We start from the raw sequence: 25,295 nt of genomic DNA on the forward strand, positions 1-25,295 counted from the left end.
GTGTGACTTCAAGGCGCACACTACACCCTCCAACAGGTGAGTGTAAACCCTGCCCCCCCTCCGTCTTGGCCCAGTCCCAGCACAGGGGGAGACACCAGCTTCACTTTAGGAAGAAACAAGCATTAAAAATGCAATAGGTCTCGCCTTTAATTAAGTTAAAGCCATTTGCTTTGCTATACAATACCATTAGCAAAGCAAATGGCTTTAACTTAATTAAAGATGCTTGTTTAAAATAGCAATATTTTAAAGTTAAAAAAGTCAGCACTTATTGCAATTTCTGTACCCGGCAATGTTATCACATAGGAGGAAAAATCAAAGCTGCATTCAGGTATAGTACAGCGACTTACGGGACCAAATTCCAAGAGTTAAGGTAACTGGTGGGAAAGGATCATGGCAACACCAGCAGAACACCACCAGCGGCACTAGTGCGGAGGGGTGCAGAGGTGCCAAACAGCATTGGGGGCCCATTGTTATTATATGGGGATCGGACTCTGCGTAAAGAGGCTGCAGGTTTGGCCTGGGAGGCCAGTCGGGCTGAACCAACAGAGGAACTCAGGCCTCACGATGCTCTGGGACATAGGGACACCTTTGGTCCTCTTCTCCACAGCCCAAGGCCGACGGGTGCATAGGTGTCCTTAGGCTTCAAGTTGTTCTTACTGGGAGCAGTCGTGGTAGAGAGGGTAGGCATGCAGGGGACGTCGAGGAGTCAAGGAGAGGTGTCACCACACTGGACTTGGGCTCTGGAGGGCTGGGGGACCACAATGACCGTTGGCCCACTTCAAATCTGGCTTGGAGCGATGGGTGTAGTAGTGTCTTTAGGTGTCAGGTTTCTGTGGTCACGCAGTCCATCCAGAAGTCTTTGGTTGCCTGCAGGATAGCAGGTCCGCTACTTCTCTGGAGGTCTTGGTTCCTGGGCGAAGTGCTGGCTGGTCTCCCGGGCTTTGGGGACTCAGCAGATGCAGGACAAGGCAAATTTTAGAGCAATTGGCGAAGGCAGCAGGCGAGCCAGCAGGGTTTGCACCAAGTCAGTTGCTGGATCTTAGGTTTTTGCAGTATGTGACTCTTCATGTCCTTCGTCTATCAGGTTGGCAAGATCTGCTTTACTGGTTCCAGAGTCTTCTTTAAACACTAGATTTAGGAGTGTTAAGTAAGTGTAGGTTAGTAACCAATAGGCTATTTACCCTTGGGGGTCACTACGTCCCCTATATGGCCACGTCTTGTGGGAAGTTGGCATAACCCAGTCCTAGAGTTCCTAGGTTTGACAGCACAAGAATGGCTAACTCTGAAAAGTCCTATAGACTTCAAATTAGGCCACCTTAGGGGTGGGCACGCCTTCCTGACTAGCTAATTTCCCACCTGTCCAAGTGCCAATGGGCTCTGGACAAAGGAGGTTTGGCCTCCACTCCTGTTAGGGGAGCCAGATTCGCATTTCAAAGGTGTGAACACCCTCTTCCTGTGGAGGCTTTGTTTCTGACCTCTTGAGAGCAAAGGCAGTCACCCTGGGAGGTCAGAAATATGTCTTGGGTGGTAAGCTCGCAGAGACTAGTCAGCCAACACACCAGAGGCTGGTAGGTTTTCAGGGGGTACCTCTAAGCTGCCCTCTCGGTGAATGTATTAATAAATCCAACACTGGAATCAGTGTGGGTGTATTAGTACCAGATGTTTGATAAAAAACATCCCTATTTTTATTGAAGCCATCAAGTAGCTGGAAAATATGTTTTTAACCAGTGTCCAGCACGTTGTAAATTGGCTTCCCTGTTCACTTGCATTGGCAGTAATAGAACTGACCTGCACTGGGGCATATCTGCTCATGCAGATATACCCTCACATGTTATATAGGGCACCCTCGTAAGGCCTGCTGTAGGGGTGACTTACAAATATCACATGCAGTGTTAGGGGACATGGCAGCCAGGGATGTGTGTCATGTCGTATTTTCACTTTTGTCTGCACCAAAGCACACTGTCTGCAATGGTTAATGCTGCAGCCCTTAGGGACACTCAGGCCTTAGGTACCAGGGGAACCATTTACTAGGGACTTATAGAGAGTGTTAAAGGTATTTCCAATTGGGGAAACAACTGTACAGTTTTGGAGGATAAAACACTGGCACTGGGAACCTGGTTAGCAGATACCCAGTGCACTTCAGTAAAAGTTGAATCAAATGGCAGGCAAAACACTGAGGGTTACTGCAACAAAAACCCAGTTTCCTACAAAGAGGAATACATTGACAAATGTACAGCCTAGAACTGAACACAACTATTAAAGCATGAATAAACCAATGCTTCACAAATTTCATTCAGTAATAGGAACCCTCCATAACCGCTAAATCCCATCCCGCTTTTTCTATGGCACCTACCAGTATGTTGATTCACTACTGGAGAAGACCATGTTTTAGACCAAGCTGCCATTATTTGGTCAACATGAGGCTCATTAAATGGCAAGAAGTGGCTCCAAGTAGAAGATTGAGGTTGCAAAATCTCTTTCAGGAGATTAGCCTGTGTTTCCTTATAGGGGAGTGGCAATCCCATAACCACTGCTACCCTCCAAACCACTTTTCTCAGTTTGGGACCCCAAGGGTAAATCCAGAGCAGATTCTGTGGATCTGTCTAAACCACTAGAATTTTGCAGGACACCGTACACATTATCATCAATACAGTGTGAGGAAATAGGTGATCTGCCTCATCATCATCATCTGAATGCACTGGCTTTAGTCTTTGTGTGGCATTTAAGTCAGACCCGAAATGGCATCAGTCTTAAACAAGCGGGGCGTGGCTTGGCAAGCCACGATGGCGGCTGTGTCTTGCTGAGGCTCCGCGATCGGGCTAGCATCTCGCCCATTTCCCATGATCGCCGGGAGCCTCAGCCTCTCCATACCTACTCCTGGACGACTCACCTGCAGTGCGGTGACTTCTGCCCTCGTCTGGGGATCTGCGGACGGACGACAGCCACGGATCCGTCCCTCTCCGCACCCGGTGCGGAGTGCCGAGCGCACAAGATGGCGGGCGCGACTCCCTCTGCCTACCGGGAGCGCCTCTGAGACTCGGTCCCTGAAGCGGCGACCATCGCGGGGCAGGAATATTGCCGGCTCCGGTGCCCGGTGGGGAGCGCGGCAGCTGGACCTTGGCCTTTCGGTCCGACACTATTGCCCATATTGTCTCGACGCACAAGATGGCGGCCGCACTGGCGCGGATCCATAGCGCCGGCGCCTCTTCGCGTCTGGGAGCCTGATCTTCCCAGCACACCGCCGCGGACAGCGGAGCGCCAGCGGAGACCCCCCCTGTGTGGCGCTGGACCCCCCGACCGACCACGATCCCACCTGAAGGCGGTAGGTGTACCCCCCCCTCCCCCCTTCCCTCGCGAGCCGCGGTGCCGGTGATCCGGCGGCCCCCCTGTGCCCTCTGGGGTCCGGCCACGATCCGCATTGGCCCCTGCTCGGGGGAGGGGAGCTGGTTCACGCCTGAATCCTCGTGTGTCCTGGTGGACCCAGATGCCTGACTCTAAAATGGCGCACATGGGTGTCGTGGCACCGTGACTGACGCGAGGACTACCCTGGGGGCACGGAGCTCTACTGGCCCTGAGGCGGTGGCACGCCACGCGGTAGACACTCATCAATCTGAGGCCTTCCCTGGGCCCGGATCGCCTGTTCCTTGGCCCCCGGAGTAACCTGGAGGGCGGAGCTGCCCGCCGGAGAGGAGGGAGCACTGGATCGGACCCTAACGGGCCTCTGACCTCTGGACTGTGGTGACAGCGCCCCTCTACTGCCCTCCTCCTGGCACCCGAATAGTCGCCCCCTGCGGCTGCGGGCTCCTAGGGGTGTCCTGACCAACAGTGGGGCCCCCCCGGCGGGTGGACAGAACCCGCCCCGGGACCGCGAAAGACTGTGTACTCACCCTCTGCTGAGCTCCTATCTATCTGACCATACCAAAGGAAGGCGGCCTGTTGAACGTGATATACACAGGAGCCGGGGCCCCCCCCACCCATCTCCATCAGCACTCATGGGGAAAACGAATGCCGCTAAATGCTCGGCGGTCCCTGAGACGGCCCCCGAGAGGATGCCACAAACGAGGACATGGACGCAGGCCCATGCATCGCAGACCGACCCTACACTGTCGGCAAAGCTGGATCAGGTGTTAGCGGCGATTGAATTGTCCCGCCTATCGATGGAGGAGCGGCTGGGAACTCTGACGACGGACATTAGCCTAATCCGCGACGACCACCGCAAGTTGGCGGATCGGGTGAAGGAGGGAGAACGGATCGTGACCGAGCTACAGCCTGTGGTGAAATCGCAGACAGCGGAACTGAAGGAGGTCCTACACCGTGTGTCGGCCCTCGAGGAACGCACGGTGGACTTGGAGGGGCGCTCAAGGAGATGTAACATTCGCGTTTTGGGTCTACCGGAAGGGATTGAGAACTCGGACCCTCTGACGTACATGGAATCCTGGACCAAATCTTTCACACCTGAGGCAGACAGGACGGCGTACTTCTCCATTGAAAGAGCCCACAGGGTCCCGGCCCGAGCACCAAAACCTGGCCTCCCTCCACGACCCATGCTGGCTAAATTTCTGCACTTCCGCGACCGCGATGCGGTGCTCCGTGCGGCCCGGACAGTCGGTCCCCTACAGGTGGAGGACCAGCATGTTATGGTGTTCCCGGACTATGCCCGAGAGGTACAGCTTCAGCGCTCCACCTACCTCGAGGTCAAGAAACGCCTTCGCGCCAACGAACTTCAGTACTCCCTGCTGTTCCCGGCCCGCCTGAAAGTGCTGCACAAAGGGAAGGCCCTCTTCTTCAATACGGCGGAGGAAGCGCAGGATTGGACTGAGTTTCACTGCCCAATTATTCCTAATCCTGGACCCCAGAGAGCACGCAATAACGACTTCCGGCGTTCCAGACGACGAGGTGCGAGCCGTGCTCGATCGGGTCGCCCCAGAGACCAGGAGTCACCCCCCAAGGGCTCACCCGACCTCGCGCAAATCATGCATGAGCGACGAGACGCCTTGAAAGCGGTGTCAGGCCTACATACGTCGCCCACGACCTCAGATCTGGAAGGCCAACCGCACCTGTTCACTCCTGAGAAGGACAGAGACAGTGATGGAACAATGTCGGGGATCGGACCGATCTCCTCCCCCCTTGTAGCGGTACGCACCCTGGAAGCTACCCTGGCCAGCTGATCTGGCACCTCCTCCTGAGGAAAGGACTACCTATTGTTATATCCTTCTCATGGTGTTCTGTTGTGCTGCGCGACGTCTAGGAGCCTAGACTGTTTGTCATTTGCTTGTAAGCGCTAATGTGCGATAGACGCTTCTCCTGCAAAAGCCTGACCCGCGCGCAAGCCCAGCGACGACACATGCTGCCACCCCCGCAGTTATTCGTTGTATTTTTCCCCAAGTGGGACACTAGTTTGGATATGTCACCCCCGGTGAGATATCCCCAGTATTGGGACTGTTTCCCACCTACCGTTCTGTTTATTGTTACTCCCCTTAGTCCCTCCCCTATGACTGTGGAAGCTCGGCGCGTAGGAACACGTATGTCACATGCACACCGGCGGCCGTCGGGGGCTGCAGGGGGTTCCCTCTCCCGCTCACGACACCCTAAGTATGGCAGTCTCATGCACAGACGTTAACGTCCTGACACTGAATGTACGAGGCCTACACACACCCAGCAAACGGTACTCGGTTTACTCATATATTAGGCGCATGTCGGCCAATATAGCGTTTCTGCAGGAGACACATATTAATGCCACCGAACTCACCCGCTTACAAGTCAAATGGCGAGGTGTCCTCTGTGCCACACACTATTCAGCATTTGCGCGCGGCGCTTTAGTTTGGGTCAGGCCTGGCACTCCCTTCCGGGAACTTCGGCGGGTGGTAGATCGAGAGGGCCGGTATGCGCTTCTGGAAGGGGTGCTCGATGGCCAGGGTATACTCCTTGGAAGCATATATGCCCCCAACACAGATCAGAACAAATTCTGGGATCACCTCACAGGCGTTCTAGCCCAGTTCACTACAGTTCCGTGGGTACTGGGGGGCGACTTTAACTGTACACTAGACCCCGCTCTGGATCGCTCACATCCTCCCCCCACACACTCCCCGGCCCCTCGACAAGCAGACCTCTTCAGGGCATGGACCACGCACTGGACACTCACTGACGCATGGCGACACCTACACCCACTGGCCCGCGTTTACTCCTTCCACTCGATCCCGCATAACCTCAGGGTCCGCTTGGACCGTTTCCTTTGCTCTGCGACGATCCTCCCTAAGATCGCATCTGCGGATTACTTGGGTCGGATCCTATCGGATCATGATGCCCACGTCATTCGGCTAAACTGGCGTCCCCCGCGCCCGCCAGTCCCCACCTGGCGCCTCCCTAGAGACTGCCTCACGGACCCAGTGTTCAGAGACGCACACAAAGTCAGCATCCAAGACTATTTCGCACACAACACAGACACGGCGTCGTCAGTACTGGTGGAATGGGACGCTTTTAAAGTGGTGGCCAGGGGCGAATGCATCCAACAGGTAGTCGGGGTTCGCCGCACCCTGGAACGGATGCTCCAGACCTCAGAGCGGTCTCTGGCCGCACTCACTACACAGCCTGACGACTCCGAGGAGCACGCCATACTTACGGCCAAGGCTAAGACGGATTATCAGGCGGCCTGCGCTGACCTCAGAAAGTACAATTTTAGAGCTTATGCCTCTAGGGTGCATAAGGACAGAGACAAAACTGGCGCGCTCCTTGCCTGGATGGCGAGGCAAGATACCGTCATCAAGCCGATCACGGATATTATCAATCCAGATGGCATACTGGTGCGCTCCCAAGCCGATATCCTCCTGGCGTTCCAGCGACACTATACACAAGTGTACGGGACTCCGACCCACTGTTCCCCTTTTACCGTGGACAGTTTTTTGGATCCATTGACGCTACCTACAATATCGGAGGCAGATAAGCACACCCTCGACACCAAGATAAAACCCCCTGACATCACCCAGGCGATTCGTGCCATGTCCCGGAATAAAGCGCCAGGATTGGACGGCTTCCCGTTGGAATACTACTCGACGTTCTCTCCCCTGGTGGTCCCCCGTTTGTCGCGGGTGTTCGGGGCGTCCCTTCAGCTGGGGAGATTGCCCAAGTCACTGCGGGAATCCGTGATCGTCACCTTCCCTAAGCCCCACAGAGACCCACTCCACATGGGTTCGTACCGCCCCATCACGCTCCTATCGGCCGACTGTAAAATTTTGGGGAAAATTCTAGCTGATCGTTATGCACAGGTCATACGCCCACTGGTCCACCCCGACCAATGTGGCTTTGTTCCGGGAAGGAACACCTCCCAGAACCTTCGCCGAGTTTTCCATGTACAGGATCAGGTGCGTGGCAGATTTCCTCGCGCCGCCTGTCTCATTATGGACCTGGAGAAGGCATTTGATACCCTCACTTGGCCCTATCTTTTCTCGGTCTTGCAGCGCCTTAATGTTGGCCCGACGCTTGTTGCATACACGCGCCTCTTGTATACTGATTTGACTACACGTGTCCGCATCGGGAAACGCATATCACCAGCGTTCGAGGTTCGGCGAGGCACGCGACAGGGGTGCCCCCTGTCGCCTCTTTTATTTGCACTGGCGGTCGAGCCGCTGGCGGTGAGACTACGCCTAGAGGGCGCGGAATGGGGTATCCCGCTAGCGGACAGCACCCACAGTGTCTCCATGTACGCGGACGATCTCCTCATATACGTCCGAGACATTGAAACGGACCTGACCGCTATTGGGGCGACACTGGAGGAATTCGCGAATGCCTCCGGATTACAGGTGAACTGGGACAAGTCCACGGTCTACCCCTTGCACCCGAGTCTACCCCCCCGGGACGTCGAGCTCGGAGCACATACACTCTCGTGGTCCACGGAAGCCCCCCGCTACCTTGGTGTCCGCATGTATCATTCCCCAGCGGACCTTTTCGCGGGGAACCACTGCAAAGCACTTGCCAGCCTGCGCCCAGCGGTGGCCTTCTGGAATAAACTCCCACTAGCCCCAATAGGTCGGATTGCACTGGCTAAAATGATAATGCTCCCTCGGCTCCTATACCACTTCACGAACTTGCCAGTGGTGCCGCCCAGATCTTTTTTCCGCGACGTTGACTCCCTCCTAGGGACCCTTATCTGGGACGAGGGCCGACACCGGGTCGCCCTGCGAACCCTCCAACTTCCCACGACGCTGGGAGGGCTCGGAGCTCCATCCTTCGAGTCATACTTCCTTGCAGCGCAGCTCCAGTGGCTGTCGTACTGGACGGCGGACCGTTACCCTCAGGAAACTGTCACCTCGACCGGTAGAATCGCGACCCCGGAACTCACCCGTCTACTACTCCCGGGCACCAAGCCACGGCGCACATACCCCCTCCAAGTGGCGATAGCGCGCCGGTGCATGATGCGGATCCACCGAATGTCCCCCGCTCGACCTCCGTATTCTCCGCTCTTACCGCTGATAGGCAGCCCCAGGCAAGACTCTTACTTCGCGACTTCGTTCTTCGCCGGATGGTCGCTCTGTGGCATCACGGATCTGGAGTCGCTCTTTGAGGAAGGCCAGCTAAAATCACTTGATCGTCTGACCGCTGAATATGGGCTCCCCCCGGGCCAATTTCTCAGATATCGACAGCTGATTGAGGGATTCCGACCCCATTTCGACCTTCGCACGGGCGAGCCAGACACGCATCCAGTCATACACACTATCCTACGTATGGGGGTGGGACGTCATTTGGTCACCTGGTTGTACAAATCCATCCGAGAACTCTCACATGCTCCCCTGACGACCTTGCGCGCTGCATGGGAGGAGGACATAGGCCGCGCGCTGCACGACTCTGAGTGGACTAAGGCGTTGGAGGCCCCCAAACGCGTCTCTAGGAATGCCCGCTTCAAGAATATCCAATACTATATCCTACACAGGGCGTACCTCACCCCAGCGCGCTTACAGAAATTCTATCCCTCCACGTCCTTCCTATGCCCCAGATGCTGCGCCCCTACTGCAGATTTTCGTCATATGTTTTGGAGCTGCCCCGACCTCCATTCCTTTTGGCGGGCGGTACATGACACCTTGTCGGAACTGACTGGCCTCACCACGTTATCCACCTGGGAGTCTAGCGCACTAGGCATCTTTCATGTCCCTAAGCGGGCTCCAGTACACAGACGCTTCGTGTCCTTAGCGCTCCTATTAGCGAACAGATGCATTACCATGCGCTGGCGGTCCCCGGAGGGTCCCCCTATAGCAGCCTGGACGGGGGCGGTCAGTAAATGGGCGGCGGCGGAGGAGGATGCTCTTAGAGAGGAAGAAGCCAGGGGTGCGCGTAAATTTCCCATATCCATGGAATGGGCCATGCTCCTCCACAGTTTCCGACAGTCCTTCACTGTGAGTGACCCACCTACCCCTTCCCCTCCCCTCCCAGTCCGTGAAGACCGATAGCATCTGCCTGATGTCTTCCCCCCCCTCCCCGGACCACGCTCCTGACCACCTGCTCGCCCCTCTGGAACGCAGGCTGATTGACCCACTGGGTTTCCCCCCCCCCTGATGCCCGCCGCTAGTATCCCCCCTACTTTGACCTTGCTGGCGCCCGCACGCTTCCCTCCCACGGTTTTGTTCCCCCCTGTTCTCTGGTAGCACCGTTCATGGGCAGTACAGGCCCCGATCCAACGCCTTAGAGACCGGACCTTACTTACATGTTATCGTCCACTGGGTTATTTTCTTGGCTATGCGGGTTCATCGTCTCCCGACCGATAGACATGGCAGCACGGCTTGATCAAGGAATTGTATATTTGCACCAGTTGTATAATCCAAAAATGTTGCACGCATGGCCGAATGTTGAGGCCAAGTCGGCTGATAACTTTTCCTGTACCTGTTTACTTTGATGCAACAATAAAACAAATTTAAAAAAAAAAAAATCAGTCTTAAACAAGCATTTGCAATGCAATAGGTCTCGCATTATTTAAGTTTGAGCTATTAGCATTGTAAATGGCAATTGTTTTTTGCTTTGTGCTATAGTTTTTTTTTTTACATAAAAAGCTACATATAAAATATGTTTTATTAAAGTTATTTATGCAGTATCTAAATTTTGTTTGCATAAAAGAGTATCTGTCTGTCTTTGCTTTATTTTTTTTATATCTGTACATGTCTGAATTAGCTCATATGTGCGTGAGTGCTTGTGCGGTCATATATGTAACAGTAATGAATGTAACTGCATGAACGTGTGGGTTTGTGCTTGTGTGTGTGCGCGTATTGGGGTAACTGTGCATGGTGTGGATTGCATGTTAGCATGTAACCAACTGATTTTGGCCTCAGAAGTTCACATGCCCACAATTACAGATTTCACTCACTGGATCAGGCTGAAATCCTGAGCCAACTGAAACGCCCACCAGTAAGCTGTAACACAAAGACAAAAGACCCACGGGCATTTGAAGTTCCACATGTTTTCAGGAGTCAGCAGCCAATTTAAAACACATTTATGCAAATATGCAAAGAAAACTTCCAATCCTGCATCTGAACTTCAGTAGCACGAACAGGAAGGAGAAGCCAGACAGGACCTGCAGTGTTTAAGAAAGAAAAGTCTGAAAGTAACGGGGGGAGTGGGTGGGGTGCAAATGAATGCTGAAATAAACAATAGAGGAAAATCAGGAAATGTACTTGCTGCTCCAGAATTGAATGCAGTCATCTGTAAATGAAAAGCAATATTAAACACTATTGCATACTGGATCATCGGCAATGCATTGTGATTGGCTAGAATGTCAATTTATACGTATCTGAGGCTTTCGACACACAACAAATCAAGTGTAACACCTGCCTCGATTTTGAGGAAAGTTACTGTGTATGAAAAACTGACACTTGCAAAAAAGCTAATCCTGAAATGATACCACTGACTGACTGCACTGGACTCTACGAAAGAACTGACAGTGGTAACATAACGTTTTATAAAACTTAAGAATTCATACATATTTGTGTGCATTCATCAGAAGTTATTTCATATAGGTCCCGACTGCCACAGCTTGTGCGCAGTAAAAATTCAACAGTCTAGAAAACAAAACCCATAAAAGGTAAAACTGCATTATATTGTATTTGTTTTTTGTAAAGGTGTATATAATATATATATATATATATTTTTTTTTTAAAGAGCCTTGTATGCTATAATGTATATGGGACAAACCATGTTGGGTTTTTATCAGGTGGAAGGGTTTATTTTCCATGGGGCAGGGATGGCAAGCACTTTGGTCGAGTACATTAGATCCTGTATACCTGACCCTTATGATCCAGGCTAGACTATAAATCAGTACACTCACCATCTCTAGAGGCAATAACAATGTTGTGTGTAGACTGCAACTTAACGAATAATAAACATACAAAATATGTAAACCTCAGTACAACAGCAGCTGTCATTTAAAATCAGTGCTCATTCACACTTGTGGTAATCAGCTCAGAAATGAAGAGTTGCAATTTATCATGGCATTAAATTAATGCCAAATGCCGTACTGTACCATGAATACAGATTACTACCGGCTATCCGCGGTGCCAAACAAGGGAACCACTTTTTTTTACTGCAGACATGCAGCAGTGCCTCAACCCACTGAGCAATTTCACGGGTGGGTTGTGTCTGATGATCTGTGGTTACGGCAGGGTTAATATTACACGGCACAGCAGCTCGGAATGTATCAACCTGGGGAGGATGAAAGCTTCCTCTGGCGAGGCAAACCTTGTGCGGCAGGCACACAAACCCACCGAACTATCCTGCTGGCAGTGTCAGTAAATGGCTGCCACGTGCGCTACGCACTTGTGACTTGGACAGACTTTCTGCTTTTACACAAGTCTGGCGGCCTGGGGGCTGCGTCCCGGAGAGTGGGGGCAGAAGAGGAGTGTGGGGGCGGGGGCGCGAACACAGGCACCCCCCACAGGATTAACGCACCCCGCCTGAATGTAGCAGCTCACACAGATGGCATTCATTATCCGTCTATCAACCCACTCACGAGACCGAGAACTTGTGCTCCGTGAATTTCTTGGACCCGGGATCGAGAAGGATCGACAAGGCCATTCGCTGCTGTTAGTCTGCTATCCCACATGACCGCCCTTTACCACCAGGTTCTTAAATGGAAGTTAGACCGATTGCCTTCTCTGCAGCGTTTCGCAAAGGGAATAGATCAGTCAGCAAGCGAGTTGTAACAAGCTGCATGTGAATACAACAAGCACTGCCATGGTGATAAACATCAAAAAGCACCAAATACTCACAATCGAGGAACTTACATTTCAGGATGGCACAGTGTTTAATTTCCTGCTTACAAGAACAAGTAAATGAGATATCTGATGTTCTCACATTCAATAATGTGACATTATTACAGGGGGTTAGGCACACCGTAACAGACTGCTATTGCAACACATAAACCCACTGAAAACCCTCACCCACCCTCCGTATCCCCGCCGAAAAACCTACATCCAGGCACTAAAGTGAGCGTGGGTGTCCTCAACTTGGGAGGGGGGAGGCTATGCGCGCTTAATGTGCGAGTGTAGAGGTAGCATGTGAGTGCAAGGGGCGCCAGTACGTGGTGAGTGTGGGGTGTAATTAAATATAATGAAATGAGAACAAACTCCAAGTTGTCGTCCTCCTGCTGGGCTCTCACCTTCCTATACCACGCAAACACCAAACTGCCCATCCCCCTGCTCAAGCCGCCGGCCTCTCCTTGGAACAAGCATGGCGCGTGCTGCAGTCCGCCGCCGGCCTGCGACCAGGAAGTCAGGCAGGCCGGGCGGGACAACCGGAAACAGGAAGTAGGAGGGCGGGAGCCTACCCCGCCTCCCACGGAAGAGCCGCGATTGTTTTGAGCACCGGAGCAGGCAGGAGCCTACCCTGCGTCCCGGTGCCGAAGAAGGAAGGAAGAGTCCTGCTGCCGGTGAGAGCCGAGGAAGCCGGTGAGTGGGGCTTCGCCTTGTTGGGGGGGGCATGTGTGTGCGCGCGCGCGGCGGCGGGCTGTGTATGTGTGTGAGCGTGCGTGCGTGTGTGTGTGTATGTGTCTTGGAGTCTGTGTGTATGCGTGTGTGTGTGTGTGTGACTGTGGGGGGTTGCCTGTCTGGGTGCCTGCGTGTAAGTGTAAATGCGTGTGCATGCATGCGCGTTAGCCTAACTTGCTGGGAGTATGGGAGGGAAGTGCACGGCGCAGGACGGAACGTGCGCGTTCGCGCAGCCAAATCCGCCTGCTAAAGCTCGTGACAGTTTTTTGTCCCTCATTCCCCGGCATCGGACAGCTTTAAGTCTCCAGCCCTGGACGCATCCTTCGGATGCGAATTCCAGGGCGAGACCTAAAAAGTACTGCAGACGATACAGAAGAACTAGAGGGGAGCCTTCCTCCACACAGAATTGTGCCTTAGATATTGTGTGGCATGACAGTGCGAATTCTCATCAAAGTTGGATCGTAACCCAGGGTGGGGTCCAGGACCGATAACCAGTACTTGAAGGGGCCCAGATAGGGAGCAAATGTAATGACCTGCAGCAGAAGATTAAAGGCATGGCCAGGTACAGGAGGCAGAGAGGGTTAATTTAATTCACTCAGGCTGCAGTGTGGAAGGACCTGCTGGCAGAAGTTCGAGTGGCAGACCCAAATTTCCCTGGAGTTAGAAGGTATGACAGAGGCAGCCGGAATGGAATAGAAAATCTAAAGTTGACGGCGAACTGGTCTGCTGTTGATGATGGCCCGAGGATCTGAGCTACAGTTTCAGCATTGGTTCTGAAGAGGAGCGCAAAGCCCGACTCTGGTTCCGAGAACACTGGCTACATGACTGCCAAATGCATGATCTCTCACTGAAAGAGGAAAGACTGGATGTTGAAGAGCGATGCTTACCAATTCAGAGCTGCTTCTTTAACTTGGCATTTGACTTCATCTTCGACTTACATGAAGAAGCAAATTGGGACTGTCCTCATGATCTGGAGTGGGACCGACCACAATTTTTGTTTTCAGCAACATAAAACTTAGATACCTGGGCCCTGTTGACTTTTGGGTGTAACAGGGAGCATTTGTCACAAGACTTGAAGTTGGGCCATGTGCACATCATAAAATCTTTTTCCGGCGCAAGCGAAACTGAGGAGCCAGACATCTTCAAGGACAACATCAATGCACACTGTCAAAAAATGTAGGCAAGCAAAAACGCATTGATGATCAGTAGAAGCAGAGCTCTGGATCAGCTAGGGCCACAGAAAAAAGAAATTAGGTCAGAGCGTCATCACCTCGGAAGGTGGGACAGATTTGCGAAGGAGGATGATGCTGGTATCTGCCAGCATATTGTAAGAGTTTCTAGATCCAGTCTGGAGCCCGGAAAGATTCAAAAGGTGAAGATTCAACATTTATAATTATACAACAAAAAAAAACTTCTTTCATAAAAATCAGGAAGCACTATTACATTTTCACACTGTACCTACATCATCAAATAGGCACTTCCATTGCACCCACAGAGTATCGTAGTCCCCTATAAAGTATTCCACTGACACTTGGAGCCATATGTACACTTTGTAAAAAGCCCACATCAAGTAAGCAAAAGAAAGTATGGTGGTGCTACGGTCTGTAGTGATACACTAATGAGATAATTTGGGATCAAAATAATTGATCAAAAAAAGACATGTGAAATGCATTGATTTATCAGTAGAAGCAACTGCAAATGCAATACAATAAGAGTGAAAAGGGTATATTATATTTTCTAGTCAGCATTGAACATTAATTACCCTGTTGAACAAATATCATCAATGTTTAACAATTCAAAGGATATCAAAACCCACCTGAGCGAAGAGCGCATAACCTTCTGCACACCGTGGAAATCTTAATATGACATCCTCAAAGCCATTCATGGCTGTTTGAACTTGCAGAGAATTACTACCCGTATATGCTTGTCGATACTAAAATAAATAAATAATAGGTTTGGCAAACCCCAATAGAAAAAAAAGTTGTCAAATTAAATTTAGTGTACACATTTAGTAAAATACATGTATAGCAATGAATTTACAAAACTGTTCAATTAACACTAACACATTTTGCTTCTGTTACCTGAATAGCACATCTTTGCCACTGGTACGGCCATGTAATTCAGTTAGTTTTATTGAATGTACATTTCCCCTACATCTGTGATTTTGTGGGCATCAAGTCAGGAGAGGGTTTGTTGTATATTTTAAATACTTTGAGTAATAGTTTTTGAGTGAATGTGCTGCTGAGTGTAGCCCAGGAGAGGGCCTTGCCAATTAATACTTCCTTAGTCAAGAGCTAATTGGGTGTGTGGTCAGCTGGTAGTAATATATTTTAATTATAAAAGAATATTAACCAATAAGTCATAAAAAACGATATGTAGTCTAAAAAAGTTGATCAGAAAATTGTTGTAAATAGGGGAAAAAACAATCTAGAAGGAGGCCTGTTAATTAGGAGAGACAGGAATATACATTAAAAAAAGAAATCGGCGCATATAGAAAGCAAGTTCAGTGCTAAGGTTTAAAAATGTTTGTAAAATAACAAAATTAAAAATTAAGGGAAAAAAGGAATATGAACTTGATTGAGGGATAGGATTTAAAGGAGGAATTCCCAAGGAAATACAAAAAAACTGTGAAAGTAAAAGAGTAGGGAGCAGTGCTAATGGGAAGTGGCAACGGGGTGAGATAGACCAGAGTTGAATGTGAGTGGTGTCAAAGGAGGAGAGAAAACAAGGGTTTAGGGAAGGAGAGGACCATTGTGCAAACATTAGAAAAAAGCACAAAGCAGAACAGAGGGGCAACCAAATTAAACCCACCAAACAAATCAAAGGCAATAAAACAATACAGTGTTAAAAATACTTTCTTACACAACACTTTTTTTAAGTTAAAGGAAATGGTTGTTGAAAGAATAAGAAAACAAGTTACTTACCTGTAACTTCAGTTATCCAGTATTGGTATCTTTCATAGATTCACATGCCTGAATCATTCCCCGTCGTCGAGGCGGGAGTCCCACGGTAAATAAAAAAGCAGTGCCAAAAGCACTTTGCAGTAGTAGGCCCTAGAAAAAAGGCCTGAGGCCTATATTATAGTAGCCTATCTACCTCCTTATGCTAAAAGACCCAAAGTCTTTGCTCCAACCAATCAGCTCACAGCACCCTCTAGAACCTTCCCTGCAGAGCCAGCTCTCCTCAGATTTTCGTAGCACAAGTGGGAACAAGTATCCCAAACTTAGAGAACTGACTCTCCGGGGAGGAGGGTGGGTTGCATGTGAATCTATGAAAGATACCAATACTGGATAACTGAAGTTACAGGTAAGTAACTTGTTTTCTTATCCAGTATTGGGGTATCTTTCATAGATTCACATGCCTGAATCAGAATAGCAAGCAGTAAGCCAGGCAAAGTCGGTTGCGGATGGTGGGAGACTTATTGCAGTGCACCCCCATGAGTGTATCGTCAACAACCAACAAACGCTTAGAGATTGAACCATTACTACATCACGTTCAAGTTCAACATTGACATTACGCATTTTCTTTCTGGAAAGAAATCTTAGGCATCATACAACAAAAACCCAACATGTTAAATGCTTTCATATATATATAAATACAATCTAATAAAAGCATATACTTTAAATGAAATAAGTGAACATCAGTACCTGAACATTCTCCTTATGGAAACAGGTGACGTAAAACAGCTTGACCTACTGCCGCATCATCCTGATTTGCTGATTGTAGGCAGTAGTGTCTTGTAAACGTGTGGACATTCTTCCATGTCGCAGCACGGCAAATGTTCTCAAGCGTCACTCCTGCAAATAAAGCCGCAGACGCTGCTACAGCTCTTGTGGAGTGAGATCGAACAGACCGTGTCAATGGTCGATTAGCCTTGACGTGGCAGAATTGAATCGCGGATGCGATCCATCTTGAAATTGTGGCTTTAGTGACCGCTTTCCCCAAAGTATTTTGACCATAAGCCACAAACAATTGATCTGATCTTCTCAAAGTTTTGGTTCTCTGAAGATAGAATTTTAAGCATCTCTTGATGTCTAAAGAATGCAATGTCTTTCCAGCCGGGGTTGACGGGTTTGGAAAGAAAACTTTCAGCTTGACAGGTTCATTTAAATGAAACTGGGAAGGCACTTTCGGTATGAATGTTGGATTTGTTCGTAAAGTGACATAGTCCTGGGAGAAATGCAAAAAGGGCTCCTTTATAGTGAAAGCTTGAATTTCTCCCACTCTTCTTGCGGAAGTTAGCGCCAATAATAAAGCAACCTTCCATGTTAAGAACTTTAGGTCGGCTCTATGGATAGGCTCGAACGGATGTTTCATCAGTTGTGATAGAACCGTGTTGAGCTCCCATTCCGGTGGTGAGGGCTTGACTGGTGGATAAGCCCGGAACAGACCTCTCATAAATTGCTTGATTAGCGATGAAGAGCAGAGTGACTGAGCATTGGTCCTCTTTCTGTACCTGGATAAAGCCGCTAAGTGGACCTTTATTGATGAAAAAGAAAGGCCAGATTGCGCTAAGTGTAACAAATAGGGCAATATCTTTTCTGCCGATGCCTCTATAGGGTGCAAAGCACTAGAGATGCACCATGCGCAAAAACGCTTCCACTTGAGACGATAAGTCTTTAATGTACTCTGGGCTCTTGCCTTCTCTAGAATGTCCCGGCATTCCTGAGGAATTTGAAGATGCTCAAATTCTAAGAAGTTAGGAGCCATGCGTGCAATTTCAGTGATTGAGGATCTGGGTGAAGTACCTGACCCTCGTTGCGTGATAGTAGCTTCGGAACTACCCGCAGCTTGATCGGTGGCTCCTGAGAAAGTAGCATGAGTTCCTGAAACCAATACTGGCGAGGCCACTTGGGAGCAATGAGGAGAAGGCGACAACTCTCCACTTTCATTTTGCGCACCACTCGTGGAATCAGAGGGATCGGAGGGAAAGCGTATGCATATGTCCCTGACCATCGCATCGAAAGGGCATTCCCCCTTGACCCCTGTTGAGGATACCTGTTGGCGTAGAACCGGCATTTCTTGTTCTGTTGGGTCGCAAATAGGTCCAACCTGGGTTTGCCCCATCTCTGAAACACATAGTTCAACTGGCCGTTGTCCAGTTCCCACTCGTGGCACTCTGACAAAGTTCTGCTCAGTTTGTCTGCCAAGGTGTTGTAGAGGCCTCTGACATGCTCCACTTTGAGGGTTATGTTGTGAACTGTTAACCACCTCCATAGCTCTTGGGCTTGTTTGGATAGTGTTGCCGATCTCGTTCCTCCCTGCTTGTTGATATAAAACATGCTTGTGGTGTTGTCCGTTCTGACTAAGACCGAGGATCCCACTATCCTGGGGAGGAACGCTTGAAGAGACAGACAAATGGCTTTCAGCTCTAGGCTGTTGATGTGGCATCTCTTGTCTTGCTGAGACCATCGTCCCTGCACTTGCAGTTCCTGGAGGTGACCACCCCAACCCTCCATGGACGCATCCGTTGTAAGAATAAAATCCGGAGGATTCTGCAAGAATGGAAGCCCCTGCTCCAGATTGCTGATCTGAGACCACCATTGGAGTGCGTGTACCATCCTGTTGGTGACTGTGATGGTGTCCTCGAATGAACCTGTCGCTTGATGCCATTGACAGTTTAGCTCCTCTTGCAGCGGTCGCATCTTTAGACGCACCAATGGAATGAGGTTGATGGCTGAAGAACACATCCCCAGAAGTGATGCATATAGGCGAACTGAAAGTGACTTTCTTCTTGCCAGCTTTCTGGCTAGCACCTGCAGACGGAGTTGTCTCTCTCGAGACAAGGATGCCTTGCATTCCACCGTGTCTAGGCAAGCTCCTAGGAACAACAGGCTTTGTTCCGGATGCATCTGAGACTTGGTTTTGTTGATTGTGAGGCCTAGCGATGCGAAAAGATTGCAGCATGCCGTAATGTCGGCTCTCACTTTGGCTTCTGATGGACCTTTGACTAGCCAGTCGTCCAAATACGGGAAGACCTGCACTTTTGCTGCCCGAAGAGCTGCTGCCACCGGGGCCAGGCACTTCGTGAAAATCCTTGGGGCCGACTTGAGGCCGAATGGGAGAACTTTGAATTGATAATGGGCGCCTGCCACAGTGAAACGGAGGTACTTCCGATGGTTTGGGTGGATTGGGATGTGGAAGTATGCGTCTTCCATGTCCAAGGAGGCCATGAAATCTCCCTCGTTGAGGCAACTGAGAATGTCCGAGAGGGTGACCATTCGAAATCCCTGCTTCTTGAGATATTTGTTCAGATTGCGCAGGTCTAGGATCGGTCGCCATTCCCCGGTTTTCTTTTTTATGAGGAAAAAACGGGAATAGAAACCCGTCCCTCTCTGATGGATTGGAACCTTTTCTACTGCGTTCTTGAGTAGCATAGCTTGAACCTCCTTGAACAATAAGTGAAGACGAGGGGGAGGGGGGCCCCTGGGCGGAGTTGGTGGAGGTTTGGTGATGAACTCTAGGGTGTGACCATGTTGGATCAAGTCTAACACCCACCGATCCGATGTTATATTCTGCCATTGTTGTTGAAAAGCAGATATTTTCGCGCCCACGGGAAGGTAAGGGGTTGGAGGCGGCGCCCAATTGCTCTCACTGTTTCTTGTGACTGTCTCGTCCTTGGTTGTTTGCGCGCCTTCTTCCTCCTTGACGAGAGAAACCAGCCGATCCAGATTGTCTGTAAGAAGACTGGTAGTTTTGACGGTATTGTGGTTGATACTGTCTGCCTTGTTGGTAATAACTTCCCCTGGAAGAATAACCTCGTCCTCTAGCTCCTCTGAACGAACCTCTTTTATATTGTAAGGATCCTAGCGACTTTGCGGTATCCGTGTCAGTTTTAATCGTCTGGAGAGCCTCATCGACATGTTTACCAAAGAGAGACTTTCCGTCATAAGCCATGTCCAGAATTTTCAACTGAACCTCCGGACGAAACGTAGTGGCTTTTAACCACCCTTGACGTCTCAGGACGGCTGCTCCAGCCAACTGCCTGAAGTTCGTATTTGCCATATCTAGAGCGCAGTCGATGGATTCTTCCGCTGCCCGCTCTCCTTCCATTAAAACTTTCCTGGCTTCTTGCCTTGAGTCCTCTGGCAATAGCTCTATGAATCTAGCCATCTCCGACCACATTTGGCGATCGTAGCGTCCAATAATCGCCATTGAATTTGCTATCCTGATGGATGCTGCAGCCATAGTGGAGAACTTCTTCCCAATAAGGTCTAATCTTCGTCCCTCTTTATCTGGTGGAGTAGAAATAGGGGTAGCTGGGTTCTTTGACCTTTGCTGCGCCGCTTGAGAGATTACTGAATCCGGGCGTGGATGGCCAATAAGACACGCCGGACTAGAAAGCGGGGCACGATATTTCTTTTCTATTCTGGGTAACACAGCAGGCACAGATGCGGGGTTTTCCATTATCTTTATGCCTTCCTTCCAAATAAACTCAACTATGGGAATGGCTCTAGATATCTTCCTTGTTTCCTCTTTAAAGTCATGGAGAAAACACTCCGTTTGCTCCACTGTAACAGGGAGCTTAAACCTGGTTGATGCCCTCTGCATCAGGTTGTGAAAACCACCTACATCATCAGGCGGTGAATCTGAAGGTTGTGGAGTCGGAGGGGACGGCATGGGAATAACATATTCATCCCATGGGTCCGATGAAGGAATGTTAGGCAACTCTCCATCTTCTACCTCCTCTTCTGATGATGAATCCGGAGTTTGTGGAGGCAAGACCGGTTGTGGAGTGTCCACAATTGGAGAAGCCGGTGGCTGTTGCCGAGGAGGAGCTACCGTGTCAGATTGAGGTACTTGCGGAGGAAAACGCTGTTTGTAATCCGCCAGCATAGCCTGTAAATCCTGTATCAAATTAGGCGGCAACTGAGTGACTTCCGGGACTCTAGGCCTTCTCTGATGATCCAATGAGTGAGGCACTATGATATCCCCTTGGTAATAGTGCTCAGCGTATGAATCCTCCTCATCATCATCTTGGCACTTGATGACAAGCTCGGATGGATGACGTGCCACACCAAAAGCACCCTCATCATCATCATCCTCATAGTCATCTTCTTCATCGTCCGCATAGGTTTCCAGAAGATGAGAAGGCAGAAGTGGAGATATGTATGAACCTTGTTGCCTCTTAAAAGACACCAGTTGAAAGTTTTTTGTCGCTATTGGCGTACAAAAGGCCTGATTCCCAGTGGCAGGTCTTAATAAAGCTGGTTCCATCGACCTTGATGACCCCGGAGACCAAGGCGCATCCATTTGTTGAAAAGATGTCGTCGTCGACGGATTTATCGTCGACGAGATCGACGACGAGGGCATCGTCGACGATAGGCTTGCCGTCGACGGGACTGTCGTCGACGGGCTGGACGTCGACGGGACAATCGTCGATGGACTCGTCGTCGATGGAGCCACCATCGACGGGACGGTCGTCGACGAGGCAGCCAATGACGGGCTCGTCGTCGACGGGATAGACGTTGATGCTTTCTTCGTCGACGAGGCAGTCGTCGACGGCGGCGTCGCCGACTTCGTCGACGGGCTCTTCTTATATGACGAGTTTTTTGATGATGACGGCGTCTTCGTCGACGAGTCGTCTACGAGAGTTCTTTTTGTCACGATACTGATTTTAGTAGACACAATAGGTGTAGTGATAGACGTAGTGGATATCATATCCATAGAAGAAGAGGTTGAAGTGGAGACAGTGGTAACTGGAGAGGAGACAGTAGAAGTCTTACTCACTGTTTTCTTTGCCGGATCGTTGGTGGCTGAGGCTCCAGAGACAGAATGTTTGGATCTCTGTGAAGAGCCTGAAGTAGAGTGGGAGGCCTTAACATGCTTTCTCCCCTCACTTATCTTATCCTCTTGAGACCTCGCCCTCTTGCTAGAGGTAGAGGCTCTGTCATCATCATCCTTGGAAGAGGATTTAAGCCACAAAAGGACTCTGGCCTCCCTATCCCTTAAGGTCTTGGCAGGGAAGGTAACACAGATCTTACAGGTCTTTGCCTCATGCTTGGGATATAGGCAATAAATGCAGTCCTTGTGTAAGTCATCCACATGGACCCTCTTCTTCTCACATGTTCTACAGGGTCTGAACAAGGCCTTCTTGTCAGACATCTTGAAGCTCTGAAGAAAAAACTGAGTCAAGACTCAGGGAGACTCCCTTCCACACGACGTGCGGTGAAAATCTGAGGAGAGCTGGCTCTGCAGGGAAGGTTCTAGAGGGTGCTGTGAGCTGATTGGTTGGAGAAAAGACTTTGGGTCTTTTAGCATAAGGAGGTAGATAGGCTACTATAATATAGGCCTCAGGCCTTTTTTCTAGGGCCTACTACTGCAAAGTGCTTTTGGCACTGCTTTTTTATTTACCGTGGGACTCCCGCCTCGACGACGGGGAATGATTCAGGCATGTGAATCTATGAAAGATACCCCAATACTGGATAATTGCTAAATTCTGCTGAGATCCACTGTGGTCAAATCACGTTGGCCAGATTGGGGGAGGGGGGTGCGATTCTTGGCTGCATGATTCAGATTTCTTATTATTATGTTTGTGTCAGAGTATAGTAAGAAAAAGAAAGGCAGTGTGTATGTTTTTTGCTCTGGGAGGGTGACTTCCATATTGTTTCACATTAGGTGTTGACTTCTTTGTCACATTAGTTTGGGCAGAGCAGTGGCCTCTTGTAGAGTTTCATACAACAGTTTAAATGCTGTGGTGCATCTAGTACACTTTGTTGTGCTAGATAAGATGGAGAGGCACAATTTCTGTTTTTTATGCAGTTTTTATATTTATTATCACTGGAGGGCAACAAACTGCCACCACACTCTACCTCCATATGATTTCATTTCTCTCTGGCTGCATGTAGGTAATGGCATGAGGAAGAGCATGTTTTAAGATGGAAGGTGGTGCATGGGTAACTTAAACATAGCTACTCATTCAAGTTACTAAGTTCAAGTTTGTTCTAATAGCCTGAAAGGAGGCAGCTGCAAAATTAACAATAGGGTGAAATAAAAAATGTTCTTTATCATAGGTCTAACCACTTCAAGAACCAAGATTAAGAACAATGTTTACAAAAACAGTGGGGGCCTGTCTGAAGTATTTGCTTTACATTTATCAGACTGGGACACATCTCTGACAAACCATCCAAGAGATTCAGCAGTAAACAACTTTAGCATAGATTCTTATTGGCAGCACCATATTCCAAACAGAATAACACTATCGATTGTATGTGTAACACAAGACAATTCTTTCAGAGGAATGCAGTGGCAAAGTTCAATTCATATAAAATCCAGGGGACTTTAACACATCGTCTTTTTCTTAACCACTGGATTAGAACTTAACTAACAACTGATTTGATGGAACAGTGCCTTGCTAGGTAATGGGGGTGTAACCAGGCCCTGTATGCCCCAGCTGCAGTGCTATCTGGATCCTTGGTAACAAATGTTTGGTCATGGGCGAACAAGGATCACACGTGCGCCATGACCTAGGCCCGTCTCACAGATTGCAGTCTTGCTAAGACCAGGATGGGCATCTAAAGTGCTTCTCTCAGGTGGTGGAAGGATACTGCCTTCACCTGGAGTTGAGCAGCTTGAGGGCAGTAGAAAAAAGAATGGAACACTGCACCAAATGAGCTGTCCACTCTTCTGCATAGTTTGCAAGCCCTGTATGCCAGGAGGGGGCTGCGGTGAAGCTTAAGGGCCGTGGCCCTGGTGCAGCACTGTGGTGAAGAGAAGGCTGTCACCCTATGGAGTGCTGTGACTCGTAGAACTACGGCACCTTAAGTGCATGGTTTGCAACCCCCATATGCCAGGTGGGGGCAGCGGTGAAGCTTAAGGGCTGTCAAACTAACGCAGCGCTGTGGTGAAGAGAGGGCGATCATACTCTGCAGTGCTGTGACCCAAAGAGGGACACTGCCTGAAGTGCACATTTCGCAACCCATATATGCCAGCTGGGGGCGGCAGAGAGTCAGTGCCCATGAACTGTGTGCATTTGTGTACTCAAAGACGCTACTTTGTCATCTTAAGTCAAGTAGCATCTCTGGTCTGCCACCGGAGATACTAACCGCGACATGGTAGCCAGACACCGTGCCAGCTGCAACAAGACTACTACACATTGTGAGAAGTTGGCCTGGTATATGATGTTCACTATTGAGCACCTTGCACCAGTCCAAACAACCCTTATGGTGATGGTTGTAAAGTCAACTTTATAGACTAGCTATCCTAGTGGTAGCATGGACAAAGCAGTCTTAGGCTAAACTCAAGAGGGCATGTGAAGCCAGCTGTTTTACCATATGTAACCCCTTTAATACCAAGTGAAAGGACACCACACAGGTTGTATATCAAAATATATATGTATTTATTTCTAACACAATCCTCTGAACTCTTTATGAGGTCAGAGGCACCAGCACATAACAACAAGATACTTAATTAAAATACAAAAAGTTGCACAAAATACACTAATGCCCTAGGGGCACTTCGAACCATATACTAAAATAGTGGTGTAAGAACCACATCACGAACAAAGGAAAGGCCTAGGGCCTGGGGAATCGCTGGGGCTACACTGCACTACCAAAGGATAGGGAGCAGGAGGCCCACGGGATGAGAGTGCAGTGTCTTTACACGCACGCAAGTTACCATAGAGTTAGAATGGGAACGAAAGAAATGGAAACTAGTTCTTTTAGGACACTTTCGGATGGACTAGGAAAAAGCTACTTGAAACTACGACACTAGGATAGTTAATACCCACAGGAGTACCGAAATACTTGCGTTACCTCACCCACAGGAAGCGGGTGCATAGGTGTCAAAGTGTGTCGGGTTTCGTCACTGATTCCTATGGAGCCTTGGAGAAAGATGCTGCAGGCGACCAGGAGAGGAGTGTCCGGGTGGATCCAAGGGCGTATCGAGGATGAAGAGTACCTGAAAGCAGAGAGGACAGAGTCTGGGTCACTAGTCAGTGACCAGGATGGAACCAGGAAGGAACCAGGCAATGTCGCAAAGCAATCAGGTGATGTCGTGAAGCTTGTCTCTGCAGCCACGTGGACCAGGAGGTGTTGACGACGACCAGGAGCTGGGCACGGACTGTCCCACTAAGGATCTCGCGGTCAGCGGTGTCTGCTTCCGGATTGGAGTCAACAAGCCTTGGCAAAGGCAACCCACGCAGAAAAGGAAGATGGCTTCTTAATCAGACCAGCAAGGTCTGATGGGCTGCTCCTTTTCAGGGGAGCAAGGGCCAGTCTGGAGCAACCAGACCAGCGTTGTAAATCAAAGGTTTTGTCGTCACAGAGGCCACTAGCCAACGGGCAAGTGATCGGACAGACGCGTCAAGCAGAAAAATGCAGAAGGGCCCCACGCAGA

General features: G+C 49.7%; 1 protein-coding gene across 4 annotated transcripts in view; it reads right to left on the reverse strand.

The window, feature by feature from the left end:
* TOMM70 (translocase of outer mitochondrial membrane 70) overlaps positions 1 to 25,295 on the reverse strand; it is a 500,420-nt gene that overhangs the window by 89,625 nt on the left and 385,500 nt on the right. For all 4 annotated transcript variants that reach the window (XM_078657830.1, XM_078657831.1, XM_078657828.1 and 1 more), the window contains one exon: positions 14,776 to 14,892. In XM_078657830.1, coding sequence (XP_078513956.1) covers positions 14,776 to 14,892 — 117 coding nt within the window. The remainder of the gene's footprint in view (positions 1 to 14,775; positions 14,893 to 25,295) is intronic.

Source organism: Lissotriton helveticus, chromosome 8, assembly GCF_964261635.1.
Source record: "Lissotriton helveticus chromosome 8, aLisHel1.1, whole genome shotgun sequence".
Taxonomy (NCBI): Eukaryota; Metazoa; Chordata; class Amphibia; order Caudata; family Salamandridae; genus Lissotriton; species Lissotriton helveticus.